The sequence below is a fragment of the Carettochelys insculpta genome, chromosome 22 (genome assembly GCF_033958435.1).
Source record: "Carettochelys insculpta isolate YL-2023 chromosome 22, ASM3395843v1, whole genome shotgun sequence".
Classification (NCBI taxonomy): domain Eukaryota; kingdom Metazoa; phylum Chordata; order Testudines; family Carettochelyidae; genus Carettochelys; species Carettochelys insculpta.
The window spans coordinates 1,919,805-1,944,523 of record NC_134158.1 but is presented as its reverse complement, the minus strand read 5'-3'; the positions used below and the strand labels follow the sequence as shown (position 1 = coordinate 1,944,523).

General features: G+C 55.4%; 2 protein-coding genes and 1 long non-coding RNA gene across 3 annotated transcripts in view; 2 read left to right on the top strand and 1 right to left on the bottom strand.

The window, feature by feature from the left end:
• The window catches only part of LOC142024609 (uncharacterized), a 144,907-nt gene that overhangs the window by 104,543 nt on the left and 15,645 nt on the right, over window positions 1–24,719 (top strand). The window lies entirely within an intron of this gene.
• LOC142025003 (uncharacterized) lies at window positions 1,365–8,441 on the top strand. Its single transcript, XR_012648567.1, has 3 exons — window positions 1,365–1,387; window positions 3,023–3,203; window positions 6,987–8,441. It is a non-coding gene; the product is annotated as an uncharacterized LOC142025003 (long non-coding RNA).
• Window positions 9,786–23,621, bottom strand: LOC142024874 (zinc finger protein RFP-like). The gene is given in 9 exon segments (XM_075017174.1): window positions 9,786–10,541; window positions 12,077–12,097; window positions 12,838–12,858; window positions 17,864–17,979; window positions 18,615–18,637; window positions 19,227–19,457; window positions 20,080–20,175; window positions 23,249–23,563; window positions 23,565–23,621. Coding segments are annotated over 9 exon segments (1,413 nt in total). The 3' UTR covers window positions 9,786–10,008.

Sequence of the window (24,719 nt, the reverse complement as noted above, 5' to 3'; positions counted from 1 at the left end):
GCATCCCCAGTCTCGGGAGTTAGTTCCAGACCTGGCCAGCAGCTGTAGGTGATTGAAACTCAAAGGGGGGGTGGTTTGCTAAGCCCCTTTATACCCCTTCTGGCACGTAGGCTTCTTCCTGGTGTCAAGTGGCCAATTGGGAGGAGAGTGTTTGAACCCCAGCTTTCCCAGGGAAGATGCAAGGCTCAATTTGCACCTGTGAACTGTGGACAATTGGGCACCTTTGGAGGTGATGGGCGGGGTTCCCCAATCTTCCTCGTGAAGTGATCAAGGCCTGTCAATTACTGAGATCAGCCAGAAGGGCGGCCATTAGCTAGCCCATCCACTGTCTGGTTTTTGTGTATAGTAGACAGGCTGGGTGAGACAGCACACCTGTGTTCCCAGGACATCAAAGGCCGCCTGCCTCCCCTGCTTATTTCTCTCTCTGTATCTCCCAGTGGAGGCGGGGGGAGAAGAGGAAGAAAAGGCCAAATAGGGGGTTCATGTCTGGCTACACCTCCCAGAGCTGAGAAGAGAACCCAGGAGTCCTGGTGCCCAGCCCTGACCCTGCTTCAACTAATAGATCTCCCTCTGCTCCTACAATAATGTACCCATTAGATGTCACCCTCCTTTGAGAGATGGAAATAGACACCCCGCCCCTCCCAACCCCGCTGCAGTGCCCCTCGCCCCCCCCCCCCATCCTAAAGCCAGCCTCTGAACCAGGCACCCATTTCACAGCCCCACACACTGAGCCCTGCACGGCCCTTCCTGCGCAGCCCCGCCCCCTGGTCACTCACTCATGGGCACAGGACACGTGGCAGTGCCGGAGCGCTCCCCGCAGGCAGCGGCTGGGTCCCAGCCCAGCCCGGCCCAGGTGCAGCGCAGGGCGGCGGTGGCAGCGGGACGGGCAGCGCCGTTGTGGCCGCGCCCCCCGGCCCTGGTGCTGTGCGGTGCCGCCCGGGGGAGGCGGCGCTGGGCGCCCCGGGGCTGCACCGGGAACACGTGACGTGCACGTGGCGGGTGTGTAGCGGGTGTGACAGTGTCACACCGACGGGCGGGGCGGGGCGCTGCGGGGGGGCCGGGCAGGACTCCGGTCACACCCGCTGCAGGGCCGGGCCGGCCGCGGGTGACAACAGCCCTGTCCCGCCCTCTGAGCGCGCGGGGGGGCGGAGCTCCCGGACGGGGCCGCGCGCCCGGGGGAGCGGCGTTCACTCCCTGGGGACTGTCCCCCCGTGGGGCTCTAGGGGGCACTGACCCCCCCGCAGCGCTTTGTCACGTGGGCGCCGAGCGGGCAGCGGCCGCCACAGCCCGGGCAGCGGCTCCCGCCGCGCTCACTGCACATGCGCGGCACGGGGGGCGGGGCATAGCCCCAGCTGCGCGGGGCTGTTTCGTACAGCCCCGCCCGGCGGTGAGTGTCGGGGTCACGGGCCCGGGGAGGACGGGACAAGCTATGGGGGGGTCACTCACCCCGTGGGGGGGACACGGTCCCGGGGATAATGGCGGGGGGGAGCGGTCGGTCTCCCCGGGCTCAGCTCGGGCCGCAGTGGGCGGGGGAGGGGGAACAGCCCCAGCCCCAGGGTAGGGGCGCGGGGAGCACTTCTGGGTACCCCGCCCTGCCGGCGGGGGGAGTCGCTCCGCGGCGCGTGCGCAGTGCTGGGTGCGCGAGCGGGGCCCCACGTGCGGGTTTAGCTGCCCCCGGCCGGGCCGAGAGGGGGAGAGGGGGGCGTGGTTCGGCCGCGCGCGCTCTCTCCGGGCTGGGGGTGGTTCTGTCCTGTCTCCTGGGCGCGAAACGCTCCTGCCGGGGGGGCGTGCCGGGGGGGGGCGGGGAGCGGCGCCATCGCCCCGGCCCAGGTGACAGCGACCTCCCCGCGCCCGGCTGCTGCCTCCCCCCGACCCCCACCGCCGCGTCTGGGGCCTCTGCGAGCTGCGAGGCTCCCCCAGCTCCGGCCCTGGGGGCAGAATCCGGCCCTGGCTGGCTGTGTGGGACCGTAGCTCCCAGCTCCGACTGTCCCTGAAATCAGCCTCTCTAGCCTCAGTCTCTGTGACCTTGGAGGACTCCCATCTCCCCAGCCCCCGACTCAGCTCTGTGACCCCTGGATGCCCCTTCCCCTCCCTCCCTGCAGGGGGAGAGAGATGAGTTCCTGGGGCTGCAGGAGGGGCCCTGAGAGGCAGATGTGGGGCTGGGCAGGGGCAGAACTAACAGAGAGGCTTCTGCGGGGACCCCCCTTTAAATTCTTCTCAAACTCCCCCTATTCATGTACCTGACCAGGCAGGTCTTTGCCACCAAAGCTCCTGCTCCAAATATCTCTTAGTCTCTGAGGTGCCCCAGGACGGTGCCTGTTTTCTTCTAGTCACCAGCACAACCAGGTCCCACAAGGGGCCGGGCGGGAATCGCACACACGGAAATGCCGGCAACGCTGGGGCCGGACAAGCCCCCCACAAGCGCCCAGCTGGGAAAGGAAATGACTAGAAATCACAGGAGTCCCGGGGCTCCCACCCCGCAACCTGTCCTGAGCCCGGCCCCGCCCACAGTCTGTCCCCACCCAGAGCTCTCACAGCCCCGCCCCCTAACCTGTCCCGAGCCGGGCCCCGCCCACAGCCTGTATCCCCACCCAGAGCTCTCACAGCCCCGCCCCCAAACCTGTCCTGAGCCCGGCCCCGCCCACAGCCTGTGTCCCCATCCAGAGCTCTCACAGCCCCGCTCCCCAAACCTGTCCCGAGCCGGGCCCCGCCCACAGCCTGTATCCCCACCCAGAGCTCTCACAGCCCCGCCCCCAAACCTGTCCTGACCCCGGCCCCGCCAACAGCCTGTGTCCCCACTCAGAGATCTCATAGCCCCGCCCGCCAAACCTGTCCCGAGCCTGGGCTCGCGGTGCCAGCAAAAGGGTCCCTCCGGGGATTGAGCAGCGGCTGAGAAGGCGGACTCTTGTGTATAATGGCCAATAGCAAGACACGTTACCGTTGATTGGCCAATGAGGAAACGGGATTGTCTCGCTCTAGCCAATGGCCGTGAGGATTGCCTGGATTGATATAATTGTCACAGAGAGCGGGAACAGAACGGGCGACCAATGGCAGGGAGGACTGAGAAGAACTGGTCAAATTCGGAAGGGGATTGGTTATCCTACTGACCAATGGCGATCGAGGATGTAGGAGGACAGCCAATGGTGGGGCGGGGCAATCCGAAGGCGCGCGGGACTGGTCTGCAGCCTACGACTCTGGTTGAGGTGAGGCGCTGCCGCAGCGCTGGTGGTGTCAGTTGGGCCCCAGGGCCGAGCCCGCGCGGGGTGAGGAAACAGAAAGGATTTGGGAGGCTTTACTTTGGGGGAGGGGCAGGACACCGCACACACCCGCTGCAGGGCCGGGCCGGGCCGGGCGCGGGTGACAACAGCCCTGTCCCGCCCTCTGAACGCGCGGGGGGGCGGGGCTCCCGGACGAGGCCGCGCACGCGGGGGGGCGGGGCTCACCCCCGGGGGACTCTCCCCCCGTGGGGCTCTCGGGGGCAGTGACCCCCCTCTCCCCCTGCAGCGCTTTGTCACGTGCGCGCCGAGCGGGCAGCGGCTCCCGTCGCACTCACTGCGCATGAGCGGTACGGGGGGGGGCGGGGCACAGCCGGAGCTTCTGGCCCCCGCCAGCCCCCCGTCCCCCGCGGTACGTGTGTTACTGAAGAGACATTATCGCTGCGTTCTGGAGAGGGACGCAGCCGAGCTGGGTTTTGTATTCAAATCCGGCACCTTAACACAGGGGTTAAATCGTGATGGGAACTTTCCGCGTCACTCTCGGGGCTCGTCTGCGAACTTGGCTCAGTCCAAATCTTGACCTCCCCCCCGCCCCTCCGCTCTCTGATTTGCTCCCCTCGATCGTTTGTTTCTGATTTGTGCGCCTTGATTTCTGTGTCCGGTTCTCTGGGCCTTAAATCTTGAGTCTGCTCCGGTCCGGCTCTGGGCGGGAGAAGTGGGTCTGTCCCACGAAAGCTCGTCACCTCATAAACCATTTTGCGACTCTTGAAAGTGCCACTTGACCGCGTTTTGTTTTGATGGTGTAGAGACTGGCGGGGCTTCCTCTCTGTTACTATCCAACGCTTAACGCGGACCGAGTCCAGCACTGGCGGGGGGTGTTGGTTATTGCCGGGGGGTGAATTCCTCCGCTCTGAGGGGGTGTGCGCGGGCTCCCCCCAAGCCCCTGGGGGGGGATATTAAATGCCGAAGGGCTGGCGGAGGCGGGGGGGGGTCTATGTTGTGTAATGCTGACACCTACTGGCCGCTCCCAGCATTGCAGCAGGACGATGAAGGGGGCAGTGTAGCTCTCCAGATGCGGCTCAGGCGACGTTCAGGCTGCAGTTGTAGCTAGAAATAATTTATGTAATTTGCGCAATGTGCAAATGAACCTCCCCAGTCCGGCATCCTCGGGCCCTGACCGGTGCCAGACGAAAGAATTTGCAGGACCACAGGAGGTCGATATTGCTCAGCTGCATTCCCAGCACTCCCACTGCTCACTTGGTGGTTCCCTGTTGGGTTCACTGGCGCTGCCCACGGTGGGCAGAGGGGACACTGGCTGGCTGGGGAGGCGGGAGCTGTTTCCTCCCTCCCCCAGAGCCTGTCCCAGAGCTGAGCAAACCCTTCACCTCGGCCCCACGTTCTGTCCCACCCATGAGCCGCCCCTCCCCCACCCGTCTCATGTCCCCAACCGCTGGGAGTTTCTGCCCGGGGGGGGTGAAGCCCGTGGGGCCGGTGCAGGGAACAGGGACCCCCAGTACAAACACTGCGGGTCAGTCCAGCCCTGTGAGCGCCCAGCCTGCCCCAGCCCCAGAGTCCAGCCTTTGGAACGGGACCAAGACCCAGCGGCAGACCCTGCCCCCCCTTCCCGGCTGTGTGCAGCCCCGGTCTCAGCTCCTCGGGGCGGGGGAGAGCCGCTGCCCGCAGCCTCCCGTCGCAGCTCACAGAGCCGGACGGGACTCGGGAGGTCCCAGGGTCCCGGCCCGGCCCTCTCGGCGGGGCGCAGCCCCAGCCCGGGCAGATCTGTGTGTGATCTCTGGGCCCCAGGCCCGCAGGGTCGGAGCTCACAGCCCGGGGGGCAGCAGGCGATCGCCGACCGCTGGGACCCGCAGGAGGGAACGAACCCGGCACCCGGGGGCTAAAGCCCGGGGCTGTCCCAGGAGCCGCTGGCGACCCCGCCCCCGGCCCGGCTGCAGAGCGGAGAGTCCGCTCCCCGGTCACTGCGGGTCACGCACGTCCGTGTCCAGCCCACAGCGGGGGGGGGGGCTTTCGCGAGACCCGCTGTGGGCGGCACGGCCAAGCGGGGCAGGTCCCGGCGCTTTGCCGCAGGACGCGGCGCTCCCGGCAAGTCTCCCCCCGGCAGAAGCCAGGCCAATAAACGACCCGTCCCTCCGTCCGTCCCCCTTGTCTCTGAGCTGCCGCCCGTGGCACCGCCCCGGCTACAGCGACACCGGGAACAGCCCTGCGGGCGGCAGCGGAGCGCGGCCGGGGCCGGGGCCGGGGCCGGGGCGGGGCCGGACACTGGTGCAGGCTGAGTCCTTTACTGCGCTGTTAGCCTGCCGCGCCCGGCAGAGCTACGGGCTCTGCCCCTTTAAGGGATTTGGCGCGCTGTATGCTAATGTCACAGGGTCATCGCCAACCTCCCGCCCGCGGGGAAGTTCATTCATTTCAACAGCGGCTGCAGGAAAGCTCTCGGGGCCTTGTCCAATCCGGGAGCACTATGCTAATATGGCCACGCCCCTGCAGGGAGTCAGCGGCCGCCTGGCTTTTTCGCGCGTTTTCTTGCCCTGGCAATGGGAAAAGAGGAGCGTGTGAATGGGGCGTTCGGGGTCCCCCTTCGGCTACGGGACAGACACGGGGAGGTGGAGCTGGGACCTGACTTGCAAGGGGCGCTGCGGCCCGGGAGTGCCTGGATGAGGTGGGCTGTGATCTTCCTACACCGCAGTGTCCTGGGAAACTGAGTCCCGTCCTCTGGTCTTCAGTGGGGGGAGGGTGTTCCGGCGATCCCAGCCTTAGGGCAGCGCTGGGCTTATTTTTACCCACAGACCCACCCACCCCACGCAGGCTGAAGGGCCTGGCAGTGCCTGTGAACTAGGTGGTGTTTCCTGTTTAATTTGGTGCCCAGAGTTGTGCCCAATTTGTCCTTTGAATGTTTTTATTTACTACAAACCGAGGTTTGCATTAAGATTTGCTCCCTTGAGGCCTCACGTCCACCAGGGAGCAGAGGGTGACCCCTGTGCAGCGCACCCCCCAAGGGCAGTGGAGTCAGGGCAGTGGCTTCTACAGCTGTTCCTGAGCAGTCTTGGCTAGCAGCCGCCTGGCTGGTAGCAGCAAAGTTGAGGGGTTCAGTGTGCGGGAGGGGCTGCGGGCTGGGGCAGAGGGTGGGATGCAGGGGTGGGTGGAGAAAGGGACGAGGAACCTCCTCGAAAAGCTCTGCCCAGAATAACGGCTCCTGCAGCAGTCCTGTGGTGGGACTTTGGGTTGGGAATATTAGCGAGAAAATGAGACGGGGTAAGTGATTGGTCCATGCAGCCCTTTGCAGCCTGCAATGTGGTGTTTAGAGCTTCAAAAGCATCTCACAAAACTGGGTGACTGGGGCACAAAATGGCAAATGAAATTCAGTGTTGACCAATGTAAAGTGATGCACAGGGGAAAACATCATCCCACCAGACCTGTTGGGGTGGGGGGTGTAAATCAGCTGCTGCCACTCTAGAGAGAGTGCTTGGAGCCATTGTGGATAATGAGCAAGTCTCTGTTCTGAGGTGGGATTGATCAGGTGCTGGGGGGAGTTACCCAGTGTTTGGAGCTCACACACTGTTTGCTGTTTAGAGATGAGTTGCTCGTTTTCAGGCTTTTAGACGTTCACCATTTACTGGAAATAATCAAGAGGGGTTTTTTTTAATTTTTTTAACATTGCAATTATCGCGTGGGAGCCACAAAGAACGTCCTTAAAGAGCCGCAGGGTGCAGACCCCCACCTCCGACTGTTTTGTTTTGTGTTTTCATTTCTTTTCAGGTTTGCGTCCTTGGGAAGAGCAGACTGGAATTGTGATCTCAGAAGAAGCGATGCAGAAACATCTGCCTGGGTCTGCAGATCCTCAGGGAATGATTGTGAGCCCACGGAGCTGCCCTGCGCATTGCAATGGAGGGTTGAGCCCACGGCCTGTTGTTCCGGAGGCCTCCCATGGAGAACTCCAGGAAAGGACCCCGCGTGTGGCAGGAAGGGAGGAGCACAGTGGGCAGAGCTCCTGCACTTCCCACTCAAGAAAAGACGTCAGCTCTTCGCCATCTGCACCCCCTGACTCTTGGGAAGCAGGTGACCCAACGGCCCTGGAGTGACTTCTGTGAACCCTGCAACGCAGGGGAGGAGCTGGGAGGAGAAGTGGCCCAGGAAGGGTGAAGAGCTTGTGTTTCCTTGGGGTCCTTTCCTACCCTGGCAGAGGGAGGACCCCTGCTGGCGCGGGGCCTGCGCAAAGCTAAACAGAATTTACTGTGCAGCCGCTGAGGGGAAGCTGAGGAACGGGTCCGCCGGATGCCAGGCCAGGTGAGGGCCCCCTAGAGAACCAGGCTTTGGCCATTTGCGGCTGTTTGGGTTGTTCTGATGCCCAGTTCCGTGCTGCTTTGGATGGTTGTGGCGGTTTTGTTACCAAGAACTCTTCGCAGCATCCAGTTCTGATTTCATCCGCGGTTATTCAGGTTTATCCCACAGTGTCCTCCTGGCACCTGAGCGCTGCCCTCTCAGTGGAGCGATCCGCATCGGTCACGTGTGGCTCTGTCTCAGCGTGTTGTGTGAGGTGGTCTCTGAGTGGGGATGTTCATGTGGCCCTGCTAAGCCTCACCTGAAAGGGTTATGGGTAACCGGTAGGGGTGGAGCAGCCTCCTGCCTGCCGCAGGCCCGGGCGCTCCAGCCAGGCCAGAGTAGCCCCCATCTGTGGTGGCCCTGGGAGTGGTGGGGGAGGGGGGACGTGGCTGGAAAGGTTTCTCTCTGGCAGACTGGGGCTGCTGCAGCCCAGCGGGAGCATCCCTGCCCTGTGGAGCGCCTGAGCCAGGCCGCTGCTGATGGGGGCTCCTGTGTCTGCTCTGGGGTGCCCCCCACTTGCAGCAGTGCCACGGGCAAGGAAGCGCCAGCTGGGCTGCAGCAGCTCCTGTCCATGGCAGTGGGGCTGCTCCAGCCGGGCGAGGTTGGAGGGGCCCCCCAGCTGCCTCTGCACCCATTGAGCAGTGAGCTCGTGTTTCACTGGTGAGCTAATGAAAGCTGATTTTACATCCCTGTCTCTGAGAGAGTCTCTGCGTAAATCCGGCTATTTCCCTTTGTCTCCCTTCCTCTCCCCCGAAGGACACCTGCCCGTTCACTGCTCTGGGCTGGGTGCTTCCAGCTGGGGTGTGGGCATTTTCCATGTCAATCGCCAGGCCCCCCCGGGTCTCTCCGGGAGTCTCTGACACATGTGGCTTCTCCGGGGTAAAAGCTCTTCTTGAAGTACAGCAGCAACTGCAGGACTGCTGGGGTGTGGGGGGTGTTCGGGAGGGAGGGGAGGAAGTGCTAGAGGAGTGGGGGAAGGGAGGGAGTGCCCGGGGGTGGGGTGAGGGGGAAAGGGATGGGGGGAAGGATTGCCAGGGGAGCGGGGGAGGAGAGGGAGTGGTAGTGGAGTGGGGGTGAGGGAGGAAGTGCAGTGGGGTGGGGGAGGGGAGGGAGGGCCAGGCGAGTGGGACAAGGGGGTCAGTACTAGGAAAGCAGATTGGAAGATTTGTCACTGATTGGTGACGGAGCCTTGTCTATACTATGTCAGGCGCTCATCCATCCCATATCGGGTGGAACAGCCCCGTATTTTGGGGGCCAGAAAGGCATCTCGACTTATCGTTTAAAAGGGGCTAATTGCCCTGTATTCCCACACACCCCCGCTGGCTGACTGGGAGCTCACCCCCGGCTGGTGCCAGGTTCCCAGCTCCCCACACCTCAGTGGAGCTGGGAGGAGCCGCCCCCACCACCATATCTCCCTGTCCTGTGTTTGGGATAGGGAGATACGGTCACCCTAATACCAGCGAAAGAGTCACCTGTTCGGGGCTGATTTTCTGGGTTCGATTCTGCGCACCCGGTAAAGACGCACGAAATCAAACTCTCTGGAGCTGACAGTCGACCCCTGAACTCCTCCATATCGCGAGGAGTAAGGGACATCGACGGAGAGTTTCTTCCATCCACTTCCCTCTGTGTAGCCGGCCAGGTAAGTCAACTGCAGAGAGGTCGAGTCTAGCTCCGCAACTGCAGAAACTAGAACTGTGTATTTGCCATTGACTTAACTCCCAGTGTAGACGGAGCCTGGGAAGTGGGGACCACACACAGGGCTGATCAGAGCTCAGTGCTGCAGACTGGCAGTAGGGGGCGCTCTGACCTCGCTAGTGCCAGTGGTTGAGGGGAACTGACAGCCAGGGCTGTTTGGCATCCTTAAAAATCCCACAGCGCTGCTTGAACAGGGGCTCTGAGTGTGCCCAGAGTCCAGCCTGGGTGACTGCAGGTTGCCTCCTGCAGGGCCAGGCGGTGTGGGGTTCATCTTCCACCCTTCCCTTCAGACATCCTGCAGCCGTGTGGTGCGCTGCTGGCCAGCCGGTGTATTTCCCTTCAGAGGTGGCTGCATTTCAGTGGGGTGGGGGGGGAACGATTCCGGTAGGTCAGCGTTTCCTGAAGTAATTTGGCCACAGAACACTTTTGGGCTTGGAATATATTGACAGCCCAGAGACAGGCTGGGCCGGGGGAGAGGGAGATTCATACCGAAAAATTGCTGCCTGTAATTCTCCAAAGCTGATTTTAAAAAGTTCCAGGTTTTAGATGCCTTTTATTTTACAAAGAACAAAAACTAACAAGAGAAAATTATGTGAATGAACAAGTGACGGGAGGATGTACAGCAATCCTATCATTAATTATAAAAATTAAAAATTAAGTGCAAACCCAGAATAAAGCATCCAGGGGAAGGGGCATCCAGGGGTCATAGAGCTGAGCCAGGGGCTGGGGAAATGGGAGTCCCCCAAGGTCATAGAGACTGAGACTAGAGAGGCTGATTACAGGGACACAGTCGGAGCTGGGATCTATGGTCCCACACCCAGAGCCAGGGCTGGATTCTACCCCCAGGGATGGAGCCCGGCGGGAAAGTGAAGATCGGGGCCTCGGCAGCAGCATCGATAAATGTCACCTGTCCCCGGTCACAGTCCAGACACACCCGGATCCTGCAGGGGGCCTGGCTCAGGGGCAGGGGGGTCACAGGGGAGGTGAGAGCCTGGAACTGATCCCCCAACTGCTGCACAGCCCAGATCCCCGCCTCAGGGCTGAGGCTGATCAGTCCCTTCCTGCTCACAGACTCTCTGGCCACCCCCACAGCCCAGCATCGCCCACCCCCCACCTCCACCTCCCAGCAATGTCTCCCCGAGGTGAACCCCTCACAGCCCAGCACACAGGGCCGAGTGTCGAATCTCTCCGGGTTGTCGGGCAGTTGCTGCCGTGTATGTTCCCGTCTCACACTTTTCCCACCCTCAGACAGGACAAGTTGGGGATGAGCCGTGTCTGGATCCAGAGTCACATTGGCTGCAAGGGAGAAAGAATCAGAGCGTGAGGGGCAGAGCTCAGCCCTGGGGGGATGGTTTGATGGGTCAGTGACAGAATCGGGCCCAGCTGGAGAGTGACTCAGGGAATCTCCTTCCCCCAAGCTGTGCCCGACAGCTCTGAGATCTCGGCCCAGGGCTGGGGAGAGTCACTCACAGGCAGGGCCGGGTCAGGGACAGGGTGAAAGGATCGGCTGGGCCAGGCCTGGGGCTCAGGATCTTTCCCCTCCTGCCCCCACCTATCCCTGGGGAGGGACTAGAGACTGGGAGCCCTGGCAGATGGTCCAACTCAGTGACCACTGGCAGAGCTCCCCTCCCCACAACACACACCTTAAATCTCCCTGTGTCTCAGCTGCCCCTGGGCTGGACTTTGCTCCGGGGCCTCCCCACTGCACCCGGCCTGCTGGGAAATGTCACAGCTCAGGGAATAACAGGCCACACGCGACCAGGATAGAACCTGCCGTGAATATCACAGCTCAGTAGCAGCTGCAGCAGCAGAAGAGTCCATTAGCCTGGGGCACAGAGGGAGGGGTTAACACACGGGAAGGGGTTTGATGGTGAAATGGACAAGAACTACAAGTGTCAGGGAAGAAGGGGGATTAGGGTTTTGTGGGCCCCTGGGCGAGAACATGTGAGGGCCCCTCTCCTCCTGCCTGCTGTCCCCCAACTCCTCATGCTTCTGTCATGGGAATGGGGTCAGCGCACAGGGCACCTGGTGCTCCAGCTGGAGACTAGGCAACTCCCTCACCCTGACTACACTCTCTGGCTGGAGTGCTGGGTGGGTGGAGCAGGAGACACACAGCAAGACCCCAAGCCCAGACTCCCAGTCTGGCAGTAGCACTGGGGGGCAGCAGGCAGAGCTGGCTCTGGTGCCTTGATGGATATTTTTCCTGGGCTCCACAACCAGCCAGGGGCTCTGGGCTCCGCTCCTGCTCTCCTCGTGGGGAGGAGGGGGAGAGGAGTATAAAACAGGTGGCTGGTGGAAAGAGGGAGAGGGCCATGCTAGTGATGGGAGGAAAGTGATGTCCTGTGTACCAGAGACAGGCACAGGCTGGGATCATGGTGGGTGCAGAGAGCCAAAAAGAAAGAAGCTCCCAGCTCTGGTCACAGGCGCTCCCCAGGGGTGTGTAATGGCCCCAGGAGAGCCCCCGGCTCTAATCCTGGCTCCGTCCCTCTGCTTGTGTCTGCAGCAGGGATCACCAACAGACACAGTCCCTGCTCATCCCATCAGCGTAGGGTCACTGCAGAGCTCATGGCTTTCTTCAGAGGGGAGAATGAGAAGGGAAAAACAAGTGCCCCTGACTGTATTCCAACTGAGCGTTCCCCCCATTTGAACAAGTTGCACAAACCTCTCCAAAAAGCAAAGCAGGTAAATGAACAGCCAATGTCTCATATCGCAACAAAATCATAAAAGTGACATTGAAAATGGAAAACTTCCACACAAATGCAAGAAGCTGCCGCAGGAGGATCTGATTTGGGACAAACATTTCTTGTCAGTGGAAGGAGAATGGCACTTACCGATGCCCATATGCGGTTTGCCTAAAGATGAAAGAGACACTTGTAATGTTTTTATGTCCCTTGATCCTCACCACAGCAGTTCCGACTGAGGAATTATTTCCACACACTCTCCCCTGAAGGAGCTCAGACTGGACAGGTTGTGTTTGGGTTTTCCTGTCCAACCCCTGCCCTCCCCTTTCCAGTAATGGAACCGGTCTGTGCCCTTCCCCCCACTGCTGAACAACTGGCTCTGCGGAGGAGTTTGGGCTGAAAGCAGAGCCAGGGGAGGAGCAGAGCTACAGCTGGGGAGGGAGCTGCACTGGGGGCAGAGTGGAGCTGTGACTGGGATGGGAGCTGGGCTGGGGGCAGAGTGGGAGCAGGAAGTGCTCCCTCTGCACCCCCATGTGGGCTGGCCTTGGCATCCTGAATATTCCTGCATGTACCCCTAGGAAGGTGGGTCCCACTGTTTGGGGATCACTTGAGTGGAGGATTCGTCAATCCTTCTGGCCTTACGCTCTGTGTCTCTATTGCTGAACTGACCATCGGTTTTTCTATTTGCTTTTGGTGGGAAATTTATCCGGTCTAGTCAATCCCCACATTTTACAAAGTTACATGAAAAACAACTCACAGCTCCAAACAGAAAGGTAATAATAAAAAAGCACGTCCGCAAACACACAGAAAAGGGATTTGTTTGGAACAAGATAAATTTAATGCAAAGCCTCCCCGCAGGAGGGTCTAATTTTCTTACAAAACCTTCTCAGAAGAAGGAGAATGACACTTACTTATTTCTTCATTCAGTTTGTCTGAAATTGAAGAGAAATAAATGTTATATATAATATAGATGCACGTGTCTGTTAGGCAGTTCCCTTTTCTTATGCCTCATTTCTCTTTATCATTATAAAAAAATGAAGACAGAGAACTCAACATCTCCTTCGGGACATTAGACAAAAACATTCATTGGTCCCTTCTGGTCTTGAGCTCTGTGATTCTATTGCTCTACCAGTTTTTCAAATTAGCTTTTGCTACAAAATAGATCAAAAGTGATGCTTCCCCACATCTTGGTCCTGCTGGAACTGGACTCAATGACCTCTCAAGGTCCCTTCCAGTTCTGTGATTCAACTGTATATTTTAGAGAGTTTGTCTCTTTGTATCCTCCTAAATGGGAAGAGGTAGGACCTCCAAATTCAGTATATGGATTCCTCTTATCAGAATTTAAAGCAATATAAGGGTTTGGTTGTGTCAGGAAAATGAGATGTGCCTGGAATGGGATTTATTCTCATAAAACCAAACAGGATCACTGAATGCAGGACAGTCCTCAAAATTAACAACCGAGTAAATGTTGAAAGAGACTGAACCAAGATGAGCCAGAAAAATTTAGGATGAACCTAGAATAGGCTTGTTTCTTAATAAACCTTCCAGAAATTTCGAAGCATGTTCTGTTTCAACACACCTAAATCAATGATTAAGGTTTGAAAACAAAAAGAAAATGTTACTGGAAACCACATTAACTGCTGCCTTTTTTTTGTTAACACACTGAAGAAAAAGAGAATTTAAAGCAACAAAAAATAAACACACTTCATGAAATTCCCCTCTATAAAATGTCTGAAAAAATTCAATGGAAATGTGTTAATCTTTTTTTTTTTTCAAAAAAAGTCCAGAATAAAAATTAACTTCATCAAAACAACATTGTAATTTTGAAAAACACAACCATTTCAATGAAGGATGGACTTTTCCACTTCTTGTCAAACAACCCCGAATTGAGTTAAGGACCTGAGCAGTGCTGGGTAAATCTGCTCGTGAAGTTATAATCAGGATGTGTATAACATTTCAGCTGTCATAGGGTTAGTTAGAGCATCAGAGCGGAAATGCAGCATGACCTGCCTGTGCCCCAGGAGAAAGGAACTGGGAAGTATTTCTGTCCAAGCGTCTGTCATTTCTCACTCTAGTGGTAACATGACACAATCCATCGTTTACAGTCAAGCTCTGAGATACAGTCACATCTGCTCTGATCCTACTGACAGAAACCGAAAACTCCAAGATCTCTACAAACATTCAGAAACCTGAATTACCCACCAGGAGAAATAAAAAACAAATCGACAGGGCCAGACGAATACCCAGAAACCAACCCCTCCAAGACAGGCCCAAAAAAGCCAAAAACAGAACACCACGGGTGCGTCTACACTTGGAACTAACTTTGAAGTTAACTTCAAAGTTATGCACTACATCAAAGTAGCTAGTAGAGAGTCTACACACATTTTCCCTTCCTTCGAAGTCCTTACTCCATTCCTGGGAATGGAGCAGTGCCCATCTTCAAAGTTTAACTTTGAAGCAGGGTGTGGGAAGATGCTCAACTATGAAGTAAGCAACTTCGAAGTTATTTTCATAGTTTAGACACAGCCCACTTGTCTACCTGCAGCCCCCAACTCAAACCCCTGCAACACATCATTAAAGACCTACGACCTATCTTAAATCAGGATGCCACTCTCCAGAAGACCCTAGGTGACCGGTCTGTTCTTTCCTATAGGCAACCTCCAAACCTAATGAGGATTCCCACCAGCAACCACAGTCAATACCACAATACTACTAATCCTGGAACTTTTCCATGCAACAAGCCCCATTGCCAACTTTCTCCACATATCTATTCTGGAGATACCACCACTGGACCTAACCACGTTAATTACAGAATCACAGGCACATTCTTCTGTTCCTCAGCTAACATCATGTATGCCCTCATATGCCAACAATGCCCAAACACCATGTATGTAGGACAGACGGCAAACACTCTTCCACAAAGAATGAATGGACATAGAACAGACATCAAACAACTCCAAATATACAAACCTGTCAGCCAGCACTTTAATGGAGCGGGTCATCCTGTTAAAGACCTGAAAGTTTGTGTTCTACTGAAAAGGTACTTTAACAACTGCCTTCAGAGGGAATGCTCAGAACTAACATTCATAGAACCATAGAATACTCGGACTGGAAGGGACCTGGGAGGTCACTGAGTCCAGCCTCCTGCCCTCATGGCAGGACCTAGTACTGCCTAGACCATCCCTGATAGACATTTATCTCACCTGTTCTTAAATCTCTCTAGAGATGGAAATTCCACAACCTGCCTAGGCAATTTATTCCAGTGTTTGACCACCCTGACAATAAGGAACTTTTTCCTAATGTCCAACCTAAACCTTTCTTACTGCAGTTTAAGCCCATTGCCTCTTGTTCTATCCTCAGAGGCCAAGCAAAACAATTTTTCTCAATCCTCCTTATGACACCCTTTTAGATACCTGAAAACTTTTATCACGTCCCGCCTCAATCTTCTCTTTTCCAAACTAAACAAGCCCAATTCTTTCAGCCTTTCTTCATAGGTCATGTTCTCCAGACTTTTGATCATTCTTGTTGCTCTTTTCTGCACCCTTTCCAATTTCTCCACATCTTTCTTGAAATGCGGTGCCCAGAACTGGACACAATGCTCCATCTGAGGCCTAACCAGCACAGACTAGAGCAGAATGACTTCTTGTGTCTTGCTCGCAACACACCTGTTAATGCATCCCAGAATGATGTCTGCTTTTTTTGTTACAGCATCACACTGTTGACTCATATTTAGCTTGTGGTCCACTATAATCCCTAGATCCCTTTCTGCCATACTCCTTCCAAGACAGCCGCTTCCAACTCTGTATGTGTGAAACTGATTGTTTCTTCCTAAGTGGAGCACTTTGCATTTGTCTTTATTTAACTTCATCCTGTTTACCTCAGGGCATTTCTCCAATTTGTCCAGATCATTTTGAATTTTGACCCTATCCTCCAAAGCAGTTGCAACCCCTCCCAGCTTGGTATCTTCTGCGAACTTAATAAGCATACTTTCTATCCCAATATCTAAATCATGGATGAAGATATTAAACAGAACCGGTCACAAGATCCCTGCGGAACCCCACTTGTTACACCTTTCCAGCAGGAATGAGAACCATTTATAACTACTCTCTGAGTACAGTTATCCAGCCAGTTTTGCACCCACCTTATTGTAGCCCCTCTAAGTTGTATTTGCCTAGTTGATTGATAAGAATATCATTCAAGACCATACCAGAGGCCTTGCTAAAGTCTAGGTATACCACATTGTGGCAGGGTGGGGCCAGGAGAGGGGAGACAGGAGTGAAAACAGAGCGGAGACAGAGCTGGCAATCAAAGTGGGAGCAGCTGAGGAGTAGGCTGCCCTAAATCAATTAGGGCCAGCTGATCCTGCTCAGGGCTGCCTTTATAAGCTCTTCTCCACGCAGGGCAAAGGGGAAGGGTGGGGAAGGAGAGTTTGGGTTCATACGGTGGGGACAGTGGACTAAACAGGGCAGCTGCGGCCCAGGAGTGCGACTGACTCCACCACGCACATCCACTTCTTCTCCCTTATCCACAAGGCTCGTTATCCTATCAAAGAAAGTTCTCAGATTGGTTTGACATGATTTGTTCTTTACAAATCCATGCCGGCTGTTCCCTATCACCTTCCACTTTCCAAATGTTCACAGATGATTTCCTTAATTACTTGTCCCATTATCTTTCCTGGCACAGAAGTTAAGCTGACTGGCCTGTAGTTTCCTGGGTTGTTCTTATTCCTCTGCTTATAGATGGGCACTAGATTTGCCTTTTTCCAGTCTTCTGGAATTTCTCCTGTCTCCCTTGATTTTCCAAAGATGATAGCTAAAGGCTCAGCTACCTCCTCTATCAGCTCCTTGAGTATTCAACGATGCATTTCATCAGGTCCTGGTGACTTGCAGACATCTAACTTTTCTACGTGATTTTTAACTTGTTCTTTTTTATTTTATCTTCTAAAGCTATCCCTTTCCCAGAAGCATTCACTACATTAGGCATTCCTTCCTCAGACTTCCCACTGAAGATTGCAACAAAGAAGTCATTAAACATCTCTGCCATTTCCAAGCTTCCTGTTACTGTTTCTCCCTCCTCACTGTGTAATTCAAACTCACAAAATATGAGGACTAGAAGGGACCTCAGAAGGTCATCGAGTCCAGCTCCCTGCCCTCAAGGCAGCACCAAGTACTACCTAGACCATCCCTGGAAGACATTTATCGAACCTGTTCTTAAATATCTCCAGAGATGGAGATTCCACAACCTCCCTAAGCAATTTATTCCAGTGTTTGACCACCCTGACAGTTAGGAGCTTTTTCCTAATGTCCAACCGAAACCTCCCTAGCTGCAGTTTAAGCTTATTGCTTCTTGTTCTATCAAATTCATATTCAAATTTGACAGATTAACATGTGGTTTGAACAGCAACAGCAATTACCTGACCTGTTATAAGGACTCTTTTACATATTTCAATGTTTTTTCTAACTCTTAACTTCCCCACCTTACATACACCCAGATACCCCACTGTCCCTCTGCTCTTCTGATTTACCAACCTGAAGAACAATTATTCTGATTTGTTAACCTTGGTAACAATTTTTGGACCTCATATATCGAGTCTGTTCTGGTATGGCTATGGTCTGAAGAAGAGGGTCTGTCCCACAAAAGCTTGTCACCTAATAAATTATTTTGTTAGTCTTTAAAGCACTACATGACTAGTGTTTTGTTTTGATAGAATACAGACTAACACCACTATCTCTCTGTCTCTAATGGTAACTCTAATGGCACAAGATACTTTTGGAACAAATAAGATTTTTAATTAATCAACCTGTGTGTGGTCGACCCCAAGTTTGTGCCATTTTCACCCAGCAATTAAATAGAAGCACAACCTCATTGTGAATCAATTGAACAGAGCCTTTCACATTCCATTAACTCACTTTCCCCTCCTAGATCCCTTGTAGGTACCTTTGAACTTGCTCAAAGTCTTGGAGAGAGCAATAGTTTTCATGGAGAAACCACTGACTTGTCCTTCCAGTTCAGGGAAAATCTCCCCTGGCGGCTGGAACTTCCCCTTCTTACACCTGGACAGAAACAACGTCAGATGGTGATACGGCATTTAGTGACTTGGTTCTTCAGTTCTTGTCAGTGAGTCTCTGCTCTAACAGGCTGGGAGTTAGAATCCCTCGGCCTCTCCCAGCCTGAGAGCAGGTGCAGCACAGCCCAGGGCCCTGCAACATCCACTCAAAGGCCCTATTAATATGCTTGAAATCCAGCCTGGAGAGACCAGCTCTGGGGACAAAAGGGGAATTGCGTCTCCATGGCCCATTCACGCCTTGGCCTCCAGGCTCTGAGGGACAGGATGCTGCCAGTGGAAGTGCTGTACAAATCTGCCCACTAGGAACTAGACTCAGACACCAATTCACCCAGTGCCCAGCAGTGACAAGCTGATGTTCCAGCCTCATAGTCCTGGGGCAGCCAGTCCCCCAGGGAGGTGACACCTCTAGGGAATACTTGAGGTCAGACTTTGCCATTGAGGGGATAAGTGTAAAGTCTGTGCAGGGGTGAGACCCTCAGGCTGGAGATGATCAGGGATATTTGTAGCTTAGATGTGACCCTCCCCTAACATCTCACTGTAGAGCCCTGGGGAGATTCGGTGCTAACATCTCTCAGCTCTTTCCCAACACTGGGAGGTGGGAGGGGAGTGAGAGCCACGTACCTCCTCAAGGTGCTTCTGACGTCCTACAGGGGAAGGAGAGAAAAGAATCTCAGTCCCACACAACACACACAGGGGATCCCAGGGAAGGGAGTTTGGAAACCTAGGGAAGAGGGGCCCTGCCCTGGCCCCAGGGCCTTAAATTCCCTGAGCTACTGGGGCTTTACCATCTCCAATATCTCTGTGTTTGTAACTCGAGACTTCTGACTGTTGGACCCCAGAGCTTATGATTCAGGAGCCTCCCTTCCCTGTGTGGGGAGCTGGGACGTTTGTTACCACAGGCACCAGCTTCCACTTCTCCCAGGGGGTGCAGAACCCCACTCCCACTCCACCCCTCCAGCAATGCCACACTTTGCCCCACCTCTTCCTGCCCCCGCACTTCCTCTTCCCCTTCCCCATCTCCATCTGTGCCCATCCCCTCCCCACAGCACACCCTTGACCTGTTTCTTTCCTCCCCATCCCACATCTCCCCCCCCAGCTGACTGCGGCAGGCAGGACGTGCAGGGAGAAGTGGAGGAGCTGTGGCTGGTGGGTGCAAAGCAACAACTTAACTTTTTCAATGGGATCTCCAGCCCTGGGGCACACACAGAGTCTCTGTGTCTCCCTCAGTCTCACCTGCAGGAATTCACTCGCTGGCTTCTGACACTTCCCCTCCAGCTCACCCATCAGCTCACCGAGACGGGAAATCTGCGCAGAGAGTTCACTGACATTGTCGTTCTGGATCCTCACAATCTCCTCCTCCAGCTTCTCCAGCTGGGCCAGCAGGAGTCGCTCTTGTTCCTCCAGGAACTGCCGCAGCTGCTGGAATTCCCACACGATTTTCTGCCTCTCGGTTTGTGTCCGTCTCTGTAGGAAGACAGGGGACGGGCTGGTCAGGGACATGGGTGGAGCCTGGGCCCTGTCATGGGGGGCTGAGTGCGCAGGAGGGAGAACGTCTTTGAAAAACCTGATATCTGACGTTTGACTCTATTCTGTGCACACAAGGCAGAGGATTCTCTCACAGTTTCCCCCTTTGTCCCCTGTTATCGCTGTAAGGGAGGTTTCTAGGCCTGTGATGCTCAACATATTATGTTATCCGAGGACTCTGGGAGTTCAGGCGGCAGGAGGCCGGGCTCAGCGCCGCACTGACAGAGACGAAGTGGAGAAAAAAGAAGGAAGTGTGTGTGAACAAAAGGAGCAGACGCAGCAGGCAGCACTGCCTGGGGACAGTCCGTTCCCTTGGGGAGGGTTTGTGGGAAAGGCACAAGGGACAGATACTAACTCATCCCCTGCAGTGGAACCCCTGCCCTGAGCCATTTACACTCTAGCTGCAATGGAAGCTCAGGGCTTGTCTGCACACGGCTCTAACCCACCAATCCCCGATCACAGAGACACTCACTAGCCCTCCTTCACCAAGGCCACGCAGGAGTCTGCCTCCAAACAGACCTCCCTCTGCCAGCCCTGATGGTTCATAACAACAGGCACCTACCAGGTACTCCCGGCTTTTCTCTTCTCCAGTCGCTTTCAGTCCCAGCAGCTTTTCACTCTCTTCCCTCAGAGTCTTCAAATGGGCCTGGATTTTTCCCTGAGGAAACACAAAGGATTTGGGAGGTTTTACTTTGGGTTGAGAGGGGGGTGGCGCTGGGTGTTCCCCCCCAGAACTCAAGATAACTGTTAATCTTTGTGAGGTCAATACTCCCCAGCAGAGGACACGTTATTAGTGCAGCCCCAGGGCTGGTCACAGCCAGACGTGTTACCAATTCACGTTAGGGCTTTTTAGTAATTTGCGAGAGATCTGGATTCTGCCCAAGCTTTGTGGGTACTTGCGAATTGCTGAGTGGTGCAGCACGTTCCAGGACACTGGAGTCACACGGGGGTGAACCAGCTGCTCCATCTGAGCCCTGTTGTGGGTGGGCTGAGGGCATCTGAGACCCACACAGCATTCAGCCCAGTGACCTCCTCTAGTGCCGGCCGCAGCATCTGAGTTTAACCCCTCGTGGAGCTGCGCAGGAGTTCAGCCTCCCAGTGGGAACCTCCTCTCCCTGTTGGGCCTGGGGCCTTCAGCAGCGCGTCTTTCCCTCCTAACGGCTGCTCCTCTTCACTGCTCAGTGCTGGTGAGATGGGCCTCATAGCCTAGTGGTTGGATACGGGACTTGGCCTTGGAAAATTGGGGGTTTATACCCAGCTCTGCCACTGACCTGCTGAGTGGGCTTGGACAAGTCACTTCCCCTCCACGTGCCTCAGATTCTCTTCCCACCCTTCGTCTGTCTTGACCAGTTAGAGTGTAAATGGCTCAGGGCAGGGATTGTCCCTCACTAGGTTCTGTGCAGGGCCCCACACACCCAAGGGCAGATCACATCTGGGGTCTGTAGAAGCTGCTGAGGTGCCAATTACAACAATAAACCCTGTGATAGAATTGGCAATAAGAGCCACAACTTGTAACTCGCCCTTCTGCAGCCTGAAGGCAGCTCTCTCACCTAGAACAGCCTGCAGCCCCTGTGAGTCAAACTTCACAGACCATTGAGCAGCTCCTGGTCTGTGCAGAGTGCCCATGGGTCCCTGGGGAGCAGGGTTTGAAAGGGATCCCACTCCCATTTTACAACAGCCGCTATAAAAGGCAGGCAGCCAGTAAAGACCCACGTGGAGCCAGCTGCCTTCTGCAAAGATGAGTGAGTGAGGGCTGGGGGATGAGGTGGATGAGGTTATATGGGGGACTGGAGATGGCTGTCTTCAGTGATGGGGACGGGGATGAGGATGGGGATGGGGTAGGGGTAAGAGCAGGGGGCTGGAGGTACCTGGCTTTGTGGGAGGGGAGGGCCTCTGGCAGTTGGCTCGTGGGGCTTGCGGTGCTCAGGCGGCTGGCCCTGGCAGATTGGGGATTGGGCAGCTGACCCTGGCAATGGGCAGCTCGGGCGTCTTGGGCTGGTGGGTGGGCAGCTGGCCCCAGCAGCACAGGGCTTATATGGCTGGGGCTGGCAGGTGGGTGGCTGGCCCCAACACCATGAGGCCCAGATGGCTGGCCCCAGCAGCGTGGGGCTTGGGCATCTCAGGATGGTGGGCAGGTGGCTGACCCTGCCAGTGTGGCGCTTGGGTGGGCAGCTGGCCTGCAGCTGGGGCTGGTGGGTGAGTCACTGGCCCTAGCAGTGCGGGGCTCAGGCAGGCGGCTCTGGCAGTGCAGGTCTTGGGCTGGCAGATGGCTGGCATGGGGCTCAGGCAGCTGCCCGGCTGGGGCTGCACCAGGCTCCTGCAAGGGGCCAGGAAAAACCATTTGTGCTTATTTTTAATTTTAAATAACATTTCTATCTCAAGTTGTGTTTGTGTTAAACAACGTCGTTCATTTTTTCTTAGAAGGGGGGTCGGGTGATGGCAAAGAAGGGCGGGGGTGAAAGTGTCTCTAAAATCTAAAGAGGGGCAGGATGCCAAAAAGTTTGGGAGCCACTGCTTTAAACCAGCAACGAAGGGTCCTATGGCACCTTAGAGACTAACAGGAAGCCGTGAGCACAGACTCACTGCATCAGGTGCTGCCCTTGGAAATCTGCAGGGCCAGGTGTAAATAAGCCAGAGCAAGGGTGGGGATAACAAGGTTAGCTCAGTCAGCAAGGGTGAGGCTCACTACTTTAAACCAGCCACCCCTCAACCTACAGAACACAAAGCCATTTACAAGCCCTCAGGGTAATTGCTCAGTCATGAGGAAAACTAACCCTGAACAAAACAAAGAGCAGTCAAGCAGCACTTTAAAGACGAGCAAAATGGTTTCTGAGGTGAGCTTTCCTGGGACAGACCCACTTCTTCAGACCATGGTCTGGCTCTGGGCTGAAGAAGTGGGTCTGTCCCACGAAAGCTCATCACCTAATAAATTATTTTGCTCGTCTTTAAAGTGCTGCTTGACTGCTTTTTGTTTTGATAGTGTAGAGACTAGCACGGCTTCCTCTTTGTAACCCCCGAACAGTAAGAGAGAGAGAGCCTATAACGACCTGAAAATTCCTATCCCGGCTCAAACCATGTGCTTTTCAGGTCATTATAGGGGCTCTTTTGCACACTTGGCTTAATCTAATTCTTGACCCCACCCCACCTTCTGCCCCTCTGCTCTCCGATTTGCTCACCTTGATAATATTTTTCTGATTTGTCAACCTTATGGTTCTCTGAGCCCTAAATATTGAGTCTGTTCTGGTCTGGCTATGGGCTGAAGAAGAGGGTCTGTCCCACGAAAGCTCATCACCTAATAAACTATTTTGTTAGTCTTTAGAGTGCTATTGCACTGCTTTTTTGTTTTAACCTCAATCTCCAGCAATGGCTGTTATTAGCACCTCTAACTCTCAACAAGCACACAGGGCGTATTTCCAACTACACACAACAATTACACACTCAGCAGGTTAGAATTTTAAAAACAATCAATGACAAAACATCTTTTGTTCAAAGCATCTCTAAGCTATACAGATTTACAGTCACAGCCCATTTTCCATACAGCACAGGAGGGAGGGGTGTCCCTCACAAGACAAACTTGAAAACGTCCTTTGTTGCCTTTTTGCCAGGCTGGAGCATCACTAATTTGTACAGCAACTTTCAGGCCCTGAAGGCTACACACACCGGAATGGTGCCATTGACTTGTCAGTAAAACGCAAAGTTATTACCCATCAGCCTGGACAGCAGCTCTGTACCTTGTACTCCTGGGCAGCCTCCTGGATGGGAACCACAGTGTGAGCGCGGTGAGCCCGGGACTCTCTGCAGATCACACAGATGGGGGTTTGATCCTCTTCACAGAACAGCTTCAGAGCCTCCTGGTGCTCCCCACACACCCCGTCCCCGCCTGCTCCCTTCGCTGCCTGCAAACTCAGCCGTTTGGTTATTTCTACCATGTTTGCCAGCTGCCTGTTGGTCTGGAGGCTTCTCTGCTGCACAGTCTCTCTGCACTGAGGGCAGGAGGCGGCTGGGTCGGGTCCCTCCCAGCACTGGCTGATGCAGGCTCGGCAGAAGTTGTGCCCACACTCCAGAGTGACCGGGGCTGTGAAATACTCCAGACAGACGGGACATGTGGCTTCTTCCTGGAGACTTTGCAGGGGGCTCCCTGCAGCCATGGCTCCCTCCGGGCTGGGAACAGGGTGAGTTTCACTTCCCTGAGCTCAAGAGCTGCGGCAAGTGGGTGTTTCCCTTCCTGGATCTGACTCAGGCTGTTTGCTGGGCTGGGAGGAGCTCACGGTAACACCGGGGCCCTGGGACTCCCACGAGCTCATTGACTGGCCTAAGCGCTCATGGGCAGCCGGAATAAATCTGTTAGTCTTCCAGGTGCCGCAGGCTCCTGCTTGTTGTGGCTGAAACAGACTAACAGGCCCCAACTGAAGTCAGAGCCCTGGAGGCTGTTGTGGGAAAGGGGCCACTCGGGCCAGTTTCAGGTGTGGGGAGTCACTGCCAGGGGTGCTGGTGCCTGCGGGGGAGGGTGCAGGGAGGCCACCCAGAGGGGCCGGGAGGGGCAGGGGACACCCACTTGGCAGTTACAGTTGTGGTGGGGGCAGCGCGTCTCTGGAGTGCTTCCTCCCCGCACCTGTGCTCACAGAGGCTCCCCCTGTGGCGCAGGGCAGGGGCCGGGGCAGGGGCCGTGTGTCTAAGGGGGCCGCCAGTCTGGCAGAATTCACGGCTCTGCTTGGAGGGGGACACGGGTGTTTCTTTGTCAGCATTTCTCATTATTTCGGGGTGAAATGTTCTCAGCTGCACAGAATAAAGGGCCCTAAGTGGTTTTTAAAGATTTTTTTCCCTCCCTTTCACAGTTGTGGGAAATACCTGGGGGCTCAGACAATCGGGCATCAGGGAATTGTCGTTCAGTGACCGGAGACGCGGAGATGCAGAAAGTTTCTCTCTCCATTTGATCCAACATTTCAAGAGCACGTGTCCTTTTCTAGGTAGTGCGGGGGCTTTAGTTGGGGGCTTTTAGATGTTCACCGTTTTTCAAAAATAATCAGGCGGTTTACTTTTTTTCTCACTTGGCAATTATAACATCGGCAGCCACAAAGAAGTCCTTAAGGAGCACCAACCACGTGGCTCCGGAGCCACAAGTAGCAGACTCCTGCCCTGGGGAGAGGAGATTCCCTGAGTCACTCTCCAGCTGGGCCCGATTCTGTCACTGACCCATCAAAC